Source organism: Alexandromys fortis, unplaced genomic scaffold (genome assembly GCF_014885135.2).
Source record: "Alexandromys fortis isolate MF-2015 unplaced genomic scaffold, M_Fortis_MF-2015_v1.1 scaffold_182, whole genome shotgun sequence".
Classification (NCBI taxonomy): Eukaryota; Metazoa; Chordata; class Mammalia; order Rodentia; family Cricetidae; genus Alexandromys; species Alexandromys fortis.
Genome location: NW_026068068.1, coordinates 2033835 through 2049639, shown reverse-complemented (window position 1 = coordinate 2049639; position 15805 = coordinate 2033835). Strand labels below are relative to the sequence as shown.

Here is a 15805-nt window from a genome sequence, read left to right as displayed (position 1 = left end):
GTCAGGCCCTGGTCCAAACTCAAGGCAGGAGCATTTAGGGAAAGGAAAGGAAAGTATGTTGTTTTAAATTTAGATTTATTTATTCTACTTCATGTGTGTGGGTATTTTGCCTGTGTGTGTGTGTGTGTGTGTGTGTGTGTGTGTGTACCACATGTGTGCCTGGTGCCCATGGAAGTCAGAAGAGGGTGTCATATTCCCTGACACTGGAGTTTTAGATGGTTGTGAACTGCCATGTTTGTGCTAGAAACTGACCCCACATCTTCTGTAAGAGCAGCAAACACTCTTAACTGCTGAGCCCTTGCTCCAGCTTCTTGAGGGAGGAAACAATGTTCCTGTAAGGTGGACTGTGAAGAACCCAGGAGAGAAAACTGAGAGCTCTGGTGTGGCAAAATGGCCCGTGGAGCCGGAGAAGTGCTCGTCGGTGAGGTGCAGCACTTCTGCCAAGCAGCGGGAAGCAGGGTCTCCACGGAGTGTCCTTTGTGGAGTGATTCGGAATATCGTCCAGATATTCTTAAGCTCCACTTTGCTTTGGGGCATCATGAGAGCGCAAGCAAACAGCCGCTGTGGTCATGGTTGCGTGTTATGAAACAACAAAGCCTCCAGAGTTGGGGCCCAGCCTCCAACACTGCTGTAGCAATTTTGATCTTCCTAGTACAGACAAAGTTAGTGTCCTTAAAAAGCAATTGGTTTGTGTTTCTCCTCCTATCCCTATGTGTGCCAACTCAGTGGAGGCTCTGTGTTAGCTATAGAACATGGGCACTAAGGATGGGCAGTGGCAGTGACACCAGCCAGAAACGCATCTTTCCTTAAAGGTTAGGCGGAAGAATGAGTTTCTTCAGAAGACTGTGATTTGAACTTTCATGTTGATATTATTGAGTAATTCTGTACTGAGTTTTTACAGTGCAGATCCAAGATTCAGCTGCCTTAGAGGTTTGTCCGTAACTCCATAACAAAGGTATGACCCAGAAGGCTGTACACCCGTGGAAGGATGCTGGTCTAGCATGTTCGAGGGCCCTTCCCACAACTACACCACAAAAGAGGAAACGAAAGCTGTTAAGAATATGTTTGTCAGGTGGTAAAAATAGCAAACTTGTTGCATTGTGACGTGTTTGAATCTAATTTTCTGGACTGGAGAGACAGGACAGTAATAGAGTTTAGGACCACGTTGCAGATCTGCTGTTCTCATAGTTCCTGGGAGCCTTTATAAAATCAATATTACCTAAAAACTGAAAACCATGAACTTCATAAAAATGCACATTTTCTTGAATCAGAAACAGTGGTTGAGACCCAGGAATCTGGTTAATATATTCTTCGGGTGCTTCGGGGACGTGTTAAAATCTGAGAAGCAGGAGCTGGAGCAATGGCTCACTGCTCTTGCAGAGGACCAGTTCTTGACATCCATAGTGGATAGCTCAGAAGTGCCTGTAATTCCAGCTCCAGGGTACCTGGTACCTCTGGCCTTCTTAGGTACCCGCATTCATGTGCACCTATCCACATATAGATACACATGAAATTAAAATAAATCTTCTCTAGGAGAAGTGCCGTTTATGGCGTTTATGCTCAAGTTTGCATGCTCACCAGGATGACTTCCTGGCGAGGGGATTGCTAGGTGCAATATTTACAGCTTGTGGTAGTTTCAAAATATGGCTTCAGATTCTTTCATTCTATTCTTTGTGACAGGTGGCATCTGCATGCCCTGACCTCGGGTGTGGGTGTGCTTGTGGTGGCCTTAGTAGAGCCGTCTGGAGCGGCACTGTGTAACTGCCACGACTAAGTTTTAAAGGGCCTGTTTGTGCATTGAACTATATTGAGCTGTGTGCATTGCTGTATGTTAAGAGTTTTACATATGCACTGGACCTCATATTTTCCTATTCTTTCCTTTTTCTTTTAAATGTATATATAGCAATGCTTCTTTAAAGGTTTTGGATATTTCTTCCTTTACGTTTTTGTTGGGTGTGAAGTGTACACACACACACACACGTGAGCACATTCACAAACGAAAGCTAGAAATTCTTTCAATGTTTTTTTCTCTCTTTTTCACACTTTGTTTGTTTGTTTGTTGTTATTGTTGTCATTTCAGACAGGACCCAAACATCACAAATTCAGCTAAGCTGGCTGGTGATCAGGACCCTGGCTCTGCCTGCCTCAGCAGCCCTGGTGTTACAAGCACATGCTCCCACCCCTGGCTTTCATGTAGATGCTGGGACCAAACTCAGGTTTCTGTGCATGTGCTGCAAGCCCTCACCTGCTGAGCCATCTCCCCAGTCTCACTTGAGAATCTTTTAGGAGTTCTCTTTGGCAGCTTTCCACTGATGTGACAGAATGCCCGGAACATTCATAGGAAGACAAGTTGTGTGTGTGTGTATCTAATGCTGGGAGAAGCTGCATCTCACAGCAGCTGGTAGGCAAGGAGATGTGAAGGGCTAGAGCCTCCACATCTCCCTCAAGACACACCCCAGAGACTTGGCGTCCCCTCCCCCTCCCCCTGGAGCGGAAACCTAGAAAAGTCTCTTCTCCTTCAAGATTGCTGCCTGGAACTAATAATGAAGTCCGGGCTGAGCTGGGGCCAGCAGTCCTCCCGCCTCTGTCTACCCAGTGCGAGGACCGCAAGCATGAACTACCCTGCCTATCTTTCCAGGGTCGTCATTCCTACAGCAGTGGTTCTCAGCCTGTGGGTCTCATATTCACAGTACGATTCACAACAGAGAAAAATTACAGTTATGAAGTAGCAATAAAAATGATTTTATGGTTGGAGGCACCACAGCATGAGGAGCTGTGTCAAGGGTCACAGCAGGAGGAAGGTGAGAACCACCACTCTTGGGACAGTTGCAACTCAACTGTGGCTACAAAGGAGAAAACCTGGCTGAGACTCCTCAGAGCCTCTTGCTTGTCAGCACAGCCTGGCTCCTAACCCCTGGAGACCCATGGTCTCATTAGCTTTTTCCTTCTGCCAGCTCGCATTGGGATGCCTCCTCCCTCCTCCCCACAGAACCATAGAGTATATTCACATTCAAATCAGGGAGAAGGAAGAAGAAAAAGCCATGGTTGCCTCGTCCAGGAAGCTAGAACTCATCCCTCCAAAATGCCCTGAGCTGTGGTCCTACATAAGTGTGGTTACATAAGTGAGGTAGAGTTGTAATGGGCTCAAAGGAGGAAGTATTGTATCGTCATGTGTCTCTTTATGACATTAGAAATGAATTTGGGAACAGAGCTGTGCCTCGGTTTACCACAGGGTGATGTCCCAATAAGCCCACCATAGGTCAAAGTGTTATAAGTTGAAAATGCATTCCAAGCATCAGCAGGAAGTCATAGCTCAACTTCATGGTGCACCGGGCCCTCAAGGTCAAGTGCCAGTGACCCGCATCAGAGGGCAGCAGCCTGCATGCCACCAGCCTAGGAACGGGCACAATTCAGGATTCTCAGTATGATTTCCACAGATGTGTGTTGTTTTGGGCCATCATAGAGTTGAGGAAATCATAAGTTAAGCATCACGAGTTAGGAACTCTTTGGTTTTTAAGGTGCGCTACCTCTGTAATGTGTTTCTTACTCTGCGTGCTGAAGAGTAACTGAGAGACATCAGGTTATTCTGGCCCCAAAGATATCTTTATCATAATGCTGTATGCTTCTTTTTTAACGGTTTCAGGCATCACCTATGTTACATCTGAAATAACCATGGTTCCTGGGTCTCCTTCAGATTCTCCCTTCTCTTTCCTTGCTAAGCTGATTCCATTGGTTCCAACATTGCCCTATGCAAATCTGCAACACTTTCTTGCGTATTCTAATGTCTAATCACTGCCTCTGGTCAAACTTTCCCTCCTTTTCATGTGTGTTCATATGTGTGAGCAAGCACTAGAATCATATTGCACATATAATCTTAATTCTGACTAAATCATGCTAAATAGTTATTTTCCATAGGAGTGTATTTAATTTTTAGGATAAAATGTATTCTATTGTTCTCATAAACTATATCTTATCTTAATATAGGAAAACTGCTACCTTTTAGTTTTATGACTTAGCTCCTGTCTTACAGATTTTGTTGCATGTTTCATGTGTGTGCATTCATATAGATGCATGTATATATGGATGCACATGAGTACACACGGGTTTACACTAGATATATACATGCAGATTAAAGATCAGAGAGCAATCCCGGTGCCATTCCTCCTGGTGCCGGTCCTCCAGCGCTTTCTACCTTTGATCTCACACAAGGTCTCTCAGTGCCCTGACACATAACCGAGCAGCTAGGCTGGCTGAGCAGGACTCCGAGGGATATGCCAATCTCTGCCTCCCATTTGACCCTGGCTGGAATTATACCTGGTTGTGTGGCCTGTGCTAGTCTCAAACTTATAACTCGTTGTCTCCAGCCCTCCAGGTGCTGGGATTGTAGGACTGCACCACCTGCCCAGACCCTCCTCAAACAGTTTCTGGGGGCTGGTTGATGTCGTCTAGCCTGCAGGTACTGTGTAGCTTACTCCCCTTGGTTTTGTAAGGGCTGGAGGAGAACAGTGTGAACAGTGGAGCCACCAACGGCCATGGTTTCTGCACCTGACTTGAACAGGGAGTCTCTGATGCTTCCCAGTAGCCTATCCTGTTGGCTTTTGACTTCACACATACACTTTGTGAGGGAGGCCTCTACGGAATTCCTTTTCATATCTATTCAAATATTACATTGTTTTTCCTTGGGTTTGTAATATTCCCAGAGTTAAGGTTGACACCAGCTGTTCCACATTTTCGTATTGTCATGACCATCAGTCTTCCCTTATGCACGTCTTCCATTCCACACACGAGCTAAGCTTGTGAGACAGATCTGCTTGTTCCTTACTCAGTCTCCTGACCTCATCACCAAGGGAGAACCAGTACACAAAAGTGGACCACCTGCCAGCTTCCCAGTGAATGACAGCTTCATTCTCTGTGCTCTCCATGTGACCCTATATTTGGAATCTTAAAATGCCTTCTACGTTAATCTGCTGTTTTCACATGCCATGCAGTTCATCAGGTCAGGCTAAAGACTGGATTTCTGGTAGGTTAGTATCTCCTTTGCCTGAGCTGCTGAGGAGACAAGATGGGCAGCTAACCACAAGTGTCGCTGGGACCACCCTTCACTCGTGCTAACCACAAGTGTTGCTTTGTTGGAAATACAAGGCTTTCATTTGAGTCCCTTAGGCAGGCTACTATCTGTGGTCAAATGTGTGTCCTTGGATTGCTGCCAAGGAGCCAGTGTATCAAGGCCAAATGCTCTCTCTCCTCCTCCTGTTCCTCATCTTGTCCTAGAACAGCGATTTAGTCTCTCCTGGATGTGGGTTAACCCTGGAAAGTTTCTTTATTGTTTCCCTTCCTGTCCACTCAGCTATTTACCAATCTCTACTGAATCCAGGTGTCTGTCTTTTTCATGATCTGTCTGTTTGTCTAGGTATATGTACAGAAATCCATTTCTCTTAATATAAAAAAACCCAGTCATGTAAGAATGTAAGACGAGAGAACCACATGAAGAAAATACAAACTCCCTTTAATTATATCATCTACAGACTGCACCAAGTTTACAGTATACAAGAGTTCTATCTCTATCTATGTGTAATGACTATACATCCAGGAGGGCTCTAAGTAACATATCCTGTTGCAAGGAGAGAGGGCCGCTAATTTGTCCCTGTTGCCGGGCTAGTTTACACCCGAAATAACCACACAGAAACTGTATTAATTAAGTTACTGCTTAGACATTAGCTCTAACTTCTTTTTGGCTAATTCATACATACTAGTTTAACCCATTTCCATTAATATGTGTATCGCCATGTGGCAGTGGCCTACCAGAGATTCTAACTGGCATCCATCTCAGGCAGAGGATCCATGGCTTCTCTCCAACTCTGCTTTCTTCCTCCCAGCATTCAGTTCTGTTTTCCCTGCCTACCTAAGTTCTGCCCTATCAAAAGGCCAAGGCAATTTCTTTATTCATTAATCAATGAAAGCAACACATAAACAGAAGGACCTTCTACACCCATATCTCTCTCCTTTAATGTTTTTTTTCTTTATTTAATTTTCTAAGGTTAAAAGGCCCACCCAAAAAGAAAGTTAAATGTTTCAGGTATTTGATGTACAGAATGGGCTATTTAATGCAAATATGCTTTGTCCTCAATAACCACTCATATTTATTGGGAACTGAATACTTGTCAAATTTCTTTTTGGTTTGTTACAATATTTACTGATTTGAAGGCAGTTTTTATGTGGTGAGTTGTAACTGTAATATGCTTTTTTGTTATGCATATTGCTTACTTTTCTCAAATTTTATCATAATCCTGCTAACTTTCTGTTTTGCATTTATACATATTTTTTAACTCAGATACTTTTCTTTATAGCTTTTGTGTTAGACTTTTAGAGAAAGCGTTTCTACAGTACATTATTTAAAAATATTACCCTGAATTTTCTTTAAATTGTAGCATTTTTAATGATTATCCCTAGATTTTTTTATATACTATAAGGTGATTTTATTATATTTTTAGCATAAAAAATTCCCCAAACCTCTTATTACATAATCTTTCTTTAACTTAGCCCACTGGTTTTGAAGTGTTAACTGACTCCTTATTAAATACCTAAATATGTGGGGGCACAATGTCCAGGAGCCTTCTTAGGTCCCACTGGCTCCCTCACCTGTAACCAGATGGGTCAACTGTCCATCACTGGGACAAGACACCTGAGGGAGCAGCTTGGACAGCAAAGGGCATGTTGAGGCAGAACTTCATGGTGGGAAGCTTATGATGGGCACAGCTAGTCGCCTCGTGGTGGCCAACACTTCCGGGGCAAGTGCCCAGTGACCTGCTTCCTCCCACTGCATCCACTCCTAGACTCTCAGTTATGAATGGTCAGGTTAGAGTTCTCGCAGCACTGTCATTTCCCATCAGCCTCTGCTCTGGGCGCTTCTGCACTGGGACCAGCCTGAAAGCCTGGGCTAAGGCTTTCAGGTCCAAATCACAGCAGCCCACACTGGCAGAAACACCATGATTTAAAAATTCTGGTGAGAATATATGAACTAATTTAGGAGCCATGAGTATACTTAAATACTGAATATTTTCTCTCATTTCCCCACCCAGTTTTATTTATTACAGCTCAATATTTATTCACCAGTGATATGCATATGAATTTATTTTCAGTATTTTGTTATTTTCAAATTTTTTTATATCTTTAACCCATTTTTATTCCATATGAACCCTAAAGAAAATCACTCCAAAAATTCCCTTAATCCTGATAGAATTACTAAAAGTGCCTAAAATTTATTAATGAATGTAGAGACTGTTTCCATGTGCTGTTTGTTCTACACTGAAGACTCAGTGGTCTGGTGGGAAATCAGATACTCACAGCTTCCTGGGTATCTTTGTGCAGTCATGCCTCTCAGGTCTGCATTTGCTTGAGGTCAGGGTGTCCAGTTCTTTCTCAGGAGATCATCGAACACCGGATTCATCCATGGAGGGTTGTCTGCACCCCTCCTGCCCACAACTCTAACTCTTGAATTGATAAGAACAAGAAGCCAAGGGCTGGCCAGCTAAGGCTGTGCTGCCCTCTACTCCCAGGACTGCATGAGATGTCTCAAATAGTGACCTATTGGGTACCAGTTTTCTTTTTAAAGAAATGGCAGAAATGAATGATGTGCAGCTAAGGGGCTCCAGACCAGCCTGCAAAGCAACACATGTCACTCCAAGCCCAGGGGGCAAGCAGAGCCTTCTCCTGCCTCTCGGCCTCAGGGTCAGGTGTGCTCTCAGCTGTGGGCATTGCATGTGAACTCGTATAGAAATGGGGCTAAGGAGATGAGTCAGTAGATTAAGCACTTTCCAGATATGTGTGAGGCATATATGCTCCAATTCCCAGGACCCCATAAAGCTGAACGCAGTAGCACGGGCCTCAGAATCCCAGAGCTCTGACAGTGAGAAGGGCAGGGGAGATAGGAGAAACCCAGAAGCTCTTGGGCCAGCTACTCTGGCTTATGCAGCAGCTACAAGGAGACTCTGTCTCGTCTACTATCTAGAAGTCAGTGATAGACTTGTACACTGTGCCGTAAGCTTACTCACAGATACACGCACGCCCGCACGCACATAGGCACACACACACACACAAGAAACAAAATAATTTGGAATTCTCTGATACTAAATATTACTTTTTTAAAATAACTTACTTATTTGTATTTTATGTACACTGGTGTTTTGCCTGCATGCATGTCTATGTGAGGGTGTGGGATCCCCCGGAAGAGGAATTACAGACAGTTGTAAGATGCCATGTGGGTCCTGGAAATTGAACCCGGGTCCTCTGTAAAAGCGGCCAGTGCTCTTAACTGCCGAGCCATCTCTCAAGCCCCCTTTTGAGAAAAGTCTGAAATGCTCAGTGTTACCAAGTCAGAAGTTCAGGGATGGTTTTATTGTGTGCTGCCTAAAGTAGATGCATATATCAAAGTGTCTTGTATGTACACACTTGGAAGATGCTGTTGAATCTTTTAAAAAGAATTAAAATAACAGCTAATTAGATAGGGGATAATACAGAAAGACATGAGGAAGATGGTAAAGTGAGAGTGTTCAAACAGAAAATGTATTCTATACTAAAACTACATTCCACAGGGGCTGCCTCAGCAAGACTCGGAGCTTATTATTCTTGAATATACTGAGGCTTTGGATGATAAATGCAAACCTAAGTTATGGATAAATGCCTTGGAAGTAAATTTATGGTAGGATTCTGCCTACCTGAGAATAAACTACATCAGGTGGAAAACCATCCAGTGACTGTAGCAATTCAAATTTCCATTAGGAGATGAAACGGCCTGAGTCCTGTTAGTGATACACAAATAAATATGTACTCAAGAGGGATTGTGTCTACGGGAAGTTGAAGTGTGTTACGAAGCGTGGTGAAATGTGGATTATCACAAATGACGTACAACACCTGTGTGGGGAAGAGGGGGAAAGGGAGTAGAGAATTCTAGGTATAGATCCCAAAAGTTCTTGATGCCCAAACATTAGAGCTGCAGGAAATGCGTCAGTGGTGACTTCAGGGTTTGCTTTTGCACTCGGGAGGATTTGGTCTTAGAAACAGCACAGCAGCCTGTGCCATTTGTTTTCCATCTAGCTAGTTTGCTTCCTGTCCCCTCTGATTATTCATTGGCTGTTGCCAGGCCTTTGCTTTGGAGGCAGCAGGGACTGTTGCAGTGAGTCTAGGTACTTACATAAAGGTAGACACCTTGAGTTCAGGTAAGGGATGGGTTCTTTCGTCTAACACACATTAACCTGAGTTTACTTCAAGGCAAGGATGTCCAACTCTGACCTGCTCCTCGGGTGACTAACAAGCCTTGCAGCCTGGCCTGTGGGGTCACTGCAGACCAGCTTTTGTCTTTGGGAGACTTGACGAGCACTTATGCAGCAGAGTGTTTTCACGAGATGAGGCAGAGCTACTGCCGTGGAACACAATTGACCTTCTTTTGGAGACCCTGTTTGCACGAAGTCTCTAGTGAGGGGTAAAGTCTTTAGGGTACTCCAATACCTAGGCTGTCCTGTCTTGGGCACACACAAATGGAGATGCATGTGCAGTGTTCCTGTTGGACTCAGGTATCTTATTTCATGAATGATAATAGTAACAAAAGGTCATCCAGCTGGTAAAGCACTTGCCAGCCTGAGTTCAACCCCTGGAACCCATGTAAAGTCAAAGGAGAGAACTATCTCCACCAAGCAGTCCTCTGAATTTCACTTCCATATTACACACATACACACACACACACACACACACACACACACACACACACAATAATCCTAACATTTATTTTTAAAAGTCATGTTTAACATCAAAAATCATACCTAACAAAGAATTTGTGATGGTGAGAGAAGCTGTCTGAGACCTCCTGGTAGCTGGGTGCTACCTGGCTCTTGTGGAAGCCTGCAAATGCCACGGCCCCACCCCGACTCCAGCATGCAGGTCCAGTTGGGTGCCTCAGATAACACTCTATGGCCTTTGAAAAGGGAACATTTGCGTGTACCACTGAATATAGCATAGCCTGAACCACTGAATTATGAACAACAATATGTTCAATCATCTTTTTTATTTCTCAGAAAATATCTTTCGTGTTAATGTCACTTAAAATTACTAAGAATATAATGAGAAAGCTTTTCAAAATGATCATCATCTTAAATAATTTTCCTTTGAGTTTACTATGGGTTATCAGTAACATTTTGTAGAAGAGTATTTTAGAAAAAAAAATCGAGTAACCAATAGTTGTAAGCACTTGCGTGGCCTCCTGGAAAAACCTCATAGGACAGGAAAGAGGGCTCAGCTGCTAAGAGCACTGACTGTTCTTTCAGAGGTCCTGAGTTCAGTTCCCAGCAACCACCTGGTGGCTCACAGCCATCTGTAATGAGATCTGGTGCCCTCTTCTGGTGTGCAGGCATGCACGCATTTATTATATATAATAAATAAATAAACCTTTTAAAAAAAAGAAAAGAAAATTCACACACAAAGAAACACTGTCTTGAAAAATAAAACAAAAAGACAAAGCAAAACAAAACTCTAACTGGCAGGAGTAACCCTGTGCTCCTTAAGTAAAACTGGGAACTGCTGAGCAGTTAACTGGGTCACTGGTCAAAGCTTCAGGCTAACAACATTCCAGTTATTCCCATCTTAGGAACTGGGAATGGACAAGTCTGTACAATTGAGTTTCCAGGTCCTCGTTTAGATGAGCTATGATTTTTAAAATTATCAAAAGTCTCCATTTTGTTCTGTGAAGACCTGGATTCCGGGAGTACTTGACTAACTGCAGAGCTGTTGAGAAAGTAACCGGGGCAGTGGCACACACCTATGATTCTAGTGCTTGCAGCTTAGGAAGGACAGTTACTGTGGGCCACATGATGATTACCGGACAGCCAATGTTACATAGCAAGACCAGTTCTCAAAACGTACATAAAGCCAAAGCTGAAGATGGACTGGAGTTGGGTCCCCACCACCCACGTTGCATTGCTCACAGCCACCTATAACTTCATCTCCAAGTATCCTGTGCCTCTGGGCTCTTCAGATATCTGTGCAGACATGCACATACCCACTCAAATATGTACACAAAATTATAAAAAAAATGTGAAAATTAAGTTTTTCATTTCACTTAAGTATTCAATGGCAAAGTTAAACTAGTATGCTGTCCTAGTGGGTGTCAGGCTGTTCTGGAAGAACTTAATCCATTTTAGCTGATCATGGCTTGCTGATGGTGAGAGTTGATTTTCTTTTCCTTTCCTCTTTGCTCTCCTCTCCCTCTAGAGTTCCTCTGCTTCCTCATCCCACAAGTGCTCACATTTTTCATGATATGCATATTGATGACCAAATATTCATTATCGGCATGATATAAGTTGTAAACCGGTTGCTCAAATATTGCCTGTACTGAGAAAACTTTGGTGACAGTGTCTAATTTTTTTAATTACAGTCAGGTCTTAGGTTTCCTCTTGTAGCCTTTTCTTTTCCCCACACTTGAGTGTTTCTCTTTTCCCGAGAAGGTGGCTTTCCATAGCTGAGTCTCCTCTCCCGGGATGATTTTAGAAACCTCTTCTGAGGATAGCAGAGGGAGAGACAACACAAATCAGTGTATCTACCTGAGGTTCCAGTATTTTCCATGACCTCTGTATTTATTTCTCCCCTTGTCATTTGGCATACTGTTGACTCTTAAGAATAGTGTAGAGATTCGTGCCTGAATCATGTTTATTCAGCCATGGGAGAAAAATCATCTCCTTGTGTTATTTTACTGGTATGTCTAAATCATTTATTGAAAGATAATATACCAAAGTCTTTCAAAAATCTATTTTTCTGTTCTAGAACTGAGACTTTTTCTTGTATTTTGTTGTTAATAAACAAGAATTGTCTTCACATAGTTTCACACTGGAATGGGCACTAAACTAAAAAGACTCGTGGCTCTCAAAAGATGCTCTGGGCCATGATGACAGATTTTATACAGTCTTGGCATCAGGAAATCTGGCAGGGCAGCTTGGCAATATATGCTTTCCGGAAGCAACCAAAAAAAGTTTATGGAGAGATAAGGGGAAAATATGCATAAACAATGGAATGCTATTCTATTATAAAAAGAAAACAATCTGGTCCTTTGCCACACCATGGATGATACCTTTGACGGCATTATACTAAGTGAATAAACCCTTCACAGACAGCTAATATTTCATGATGGCCTAGGAGACATCCACGGAGTCAGACTTGTGAAGAGACACTCCATTCTCTGCTGGAGACTATAAGAAAGTCTCTGGTTGACAGATAAAGGGTTTAACTCATATATGATGAAAAGGTTCAAGAGATGTGCATTCTTCCCATAGCTGACAACACCATACTGCACACTAACACAATTTAAGAATATAACCACATTGTGTTTTTTATCACAATGGAAAACTTTAGATATTAGGACTTGTCTCTCTGGAGCTGTGGAATATAACAAGTAAACTGTCAAATGAGCTATTACATGGGCTGGTATATGCTAGAGCTTTTTTTTCCTCACATGGATTTTAAAAATTGCCATAAGTAAAACAAAACCATATCCTCAGATGGCGACCTCATCTGCTGCCTCCCCACAGCCCTGGAACCTTGAGCGCCTCCTTTTCTACCATCGATCTATCCAGAGAAGAAGTGGCACTCTCTACTCAGGAGGCCTTTCCCAGCTGACAAACCCCCAAGTCTTCATGTTCACAGAGACATGGGGGATGGAGAGTCCTTGCAGGTTCCTGTGTTCAGGCTCCCCCTGAGCTTCTCCTGGCAGTCCTCTAAAACTCAGGACCCTTGGGTGGCCGTGACAATGGGTCACATCTACTCTGCTGACTCTGAAGAGTTCCTGCATCTGCTGTCTGTGACATGCTGCTGCAATCAAACTGAGGCTCAAGGGACAGAGTCCCTATGTAGAGGGGGCCAGCGACGCTGGGATGACTGAGCAGAGTGGCTGGCTGTGCCCCCCTCATTGTCTGAGACTGCAATGCACATCTGCATGCTCACCACCCTTCTGTTGCTGACTTATCCTCACTCACGCTCACACCCTTGTCTCCACAGATGGTTCTCTGTTTCTCACCGGTTGGTCACACTCTGCGCGTTAGAGCCCGGAAGTTCCCAGCCATAGTTAACTACACAGCTATTGACTGGTTTCATGCATGGCCACAGGAGGCTCTCATCTCCGTCAGCAGGAGCTTCATTGAAGAAATAGAGGGGATTGAGGTAGGTTGTGTCAGCCTGAGGTAAGCAGGCACCAGGCATACACAAGTCTCAGCATACTATTGGCAGGTAAATGTCAGTTTCTCAGTTTTGATGCCAAATAAGTAAGTATCTAGTTGCTTCTTTTATGTTGTTTTTCATTGTTTCTGGCTTTCTGTGCATTGTTCGGGGTGGAAGCCTGGCCTTGTGGGGTTATGGGTTATGTTTGTCCCTTCTTGATAAGGTTGGTATCTCTGATGATGTTTTTAAATGCCTGTGTGCAATAAGCAGCAGCCTTACCTCACAGAGTGCCCTCCAGCAGTCAGGAGGACCGAGTAAAGAAGGCAACCGTGAAGCCAGCCCCCGGAGTTCCCAGCCTGGAAGTCTGGTGCCTTTCCCCTTAGAGTTAGTGTGTTAGAGTGTCTCCCAGAGAACTTCCTTCTCTCCTCCCTTTGAGCAATAAGGTGGGAGTGCCTAGAATAGGCCCAGAATTACTGGAAGGAACCGTCCAAGCCAGACGGGCTTGGGGCTGGATAAGAAGCTAATGTTTCAATCAGTCCTCATTTTCTCCTGACTCCAGACATCATACCCATCTCCTTCCAGAGTTGCACTGCAGAGCTTTCTTAGATACTGCATCCTCGGGGTGGGATGGGGAGAATCCAGGCACACCTGTAGAGCTGACTAGTTAGTACGCAGCTAGCTTTAGTGGTCAGTACATCACAGGGATGGGGCAAAGCATTCACCTCTGCAGCACACAGCATCTTGTAGAGAGAAACCCACTTATCCTTTGGATCTTGTTTTGTTTTGTTTTGTTTTTCATAAACATTGTCTCTGAATCTGCTCACCACTGGACTGCTAGGAGAAGCAGCATCCACCATGGAAGACACACCTGGGCCAGGAGCATGCTCCTGCCTCCGTTCTCCTTCTTTGCTCCACAGATACGTGTGTGAGCAGCACATTTAGAGAACCATTAATTATGATAAAATAGTCATTGGATTCCTTGAGCAAACATGAGGTTCCTCAGATGGCTGAAGTGCTGGGGCACCATCTTCTCTTCCATCAGTGAGAAGGAGGGCTCGGATTCCGAAACTAAGGGAGCCAGCGTGTGTAGTGTTCTGTCAGGCTGAAATGAAAGAGTAAACTGCTTTCTGGACGTTGTTTTGATTTTCCTCTGTTGGTAGGAAATCTGAGCTAGCAGCTCGACGCGCACACCTCCAGGGCTGCCCATCTGTGCTGCCCCGAGTCTGTCTGTGTCTGCTTCCCCGTGCAGCAGCACTGCAGCCTGGCTGGACCGTAGACACCTGCTGGACACTGCTGGCTTTACAGTCCCGAGGGCTGCCCAGGTGCTGAGCTCCATCCGACGGTGTCATGCGCCTCCTATAGGATCTTGGGTGTCAAATAGAAATATTCTTGGAGGATTTCAGCGTTCCTATCAAGCTGAATTATGCCTACAAACACATTAGCCAGATGATTTCCTCTCGGTGTGCGGGGCTTATTCAACTCCCCCACCTTCCTAATTTGTCAAACAGGGCACTAACTATAATCCAGAGAGCGGTGTGTCCACATCCTCCTAGAAACATGTGATCTTTTCTCTAGAGATCAGAAACAGCTTTAAACTTTTGAACGAGTGCTAATTTGACGAGTTTATTAGTTTTGATTTCCATCATTAAAACTGAAAGTTATCTGCATAATTTGGGCACTTTCTAACTACTGACCTTTGGTGAGTGGAAGGTACTTATACAAGGTGACCCCTTTTGGCCACAATAAGCCATCTTTCTGTATGTTGACGTATAATTCCCATCAGTACATGCTCGGCACTAAGGGCTATGGGCTGACTGCGTTTAACTAATGGGTACTTTTTTCTGTTACCTGATACTGAACCTAGTGACAGCTGACAAATCAGTGAGCAAAACAGTTTGACACTTAAGTGTCGCTACATTATTCACCAGACACTCGTGTCAAAACACACTGCCTCTCCCTGGAACGTGGGAAACAGTGAGAAGAGGGTGAGGTAAGGCAGGAGGAGGGGACTGCCCACATGTTGCTAGGACTCGAGCTGTGGATGCAGGGAGCACGTTGAGGAAGCCATGGGGTGAAGGCCTTAGTGCTTAGTGCACAGGCTGGGAACGTGTGGGCAGAAGTAGATGGCTCCAGGGCCTTCAGAGAAAAGCACTGCTTTTGCTTTCTAAGGCAGAATGAGCCTTAGAGATAGTTGAAAGCAGGACCATATGAAAGGACAAACTTTAAATGTAAATTTAAAATATGAGCTGTCTGGGGAGGGTGAGTTCTATGCTGAAAACCGTGGGGATGGAAGCCGCCTATTTGTCCCAGGCACGGTGACTGAATGACACAGGAAGAGGTGTCCCTCTGGGGTGAGGCTTCAGTGTGGTCTCCCAGCTCAATACCATGTCACATTATAGTTAAATACAGTGATACCCTGAGAGGGTGTAGCATGGGACAGCAAGAGTAATCCGCTCAACTATAGAAGTCACCTGTCTGCCATATTTAGACTTGATATTTCTCCAGTGGTCTACAGATTCATCTTAAAAACAATGTACCCCACTAAAACCAATGTACCTGTAAATGTGCAAACACACACACGCACACACACACGCACAGATATGCACACGCA

General features: G+C 44.2%; 1 protein-coding gene across 6 annotated transcripts in view; it reads left to right on the top strand.

The window, feature by feature from the left end:
• Dnah11 (dynein axonemal heavy chain 11) overlaps positions 1–15805 on the top strand; it is a 324204-nt gene that overhangs the window by 180034 nt on the left and 128365 nt on the right. For 4 of the 6 annotated variants that reach the window (XM_050120839.1, XM_050120837.1, XM_050120838.1 and 1 more), the window contains exon 55: positions 13036–13197. In XM_050120839.1, the coding sequence (XP_049976796.1) occupies positions 13036–13197 (162 nt within the window). Of the gene's footprint in view, positions 1–13035; positions 13198–13974; positions 14517–15805 lie in introns of those variants that run through there. The other 2 variants (XM_050120843.1, XM_050120842.1) reach the window with 2 other exon arrangements.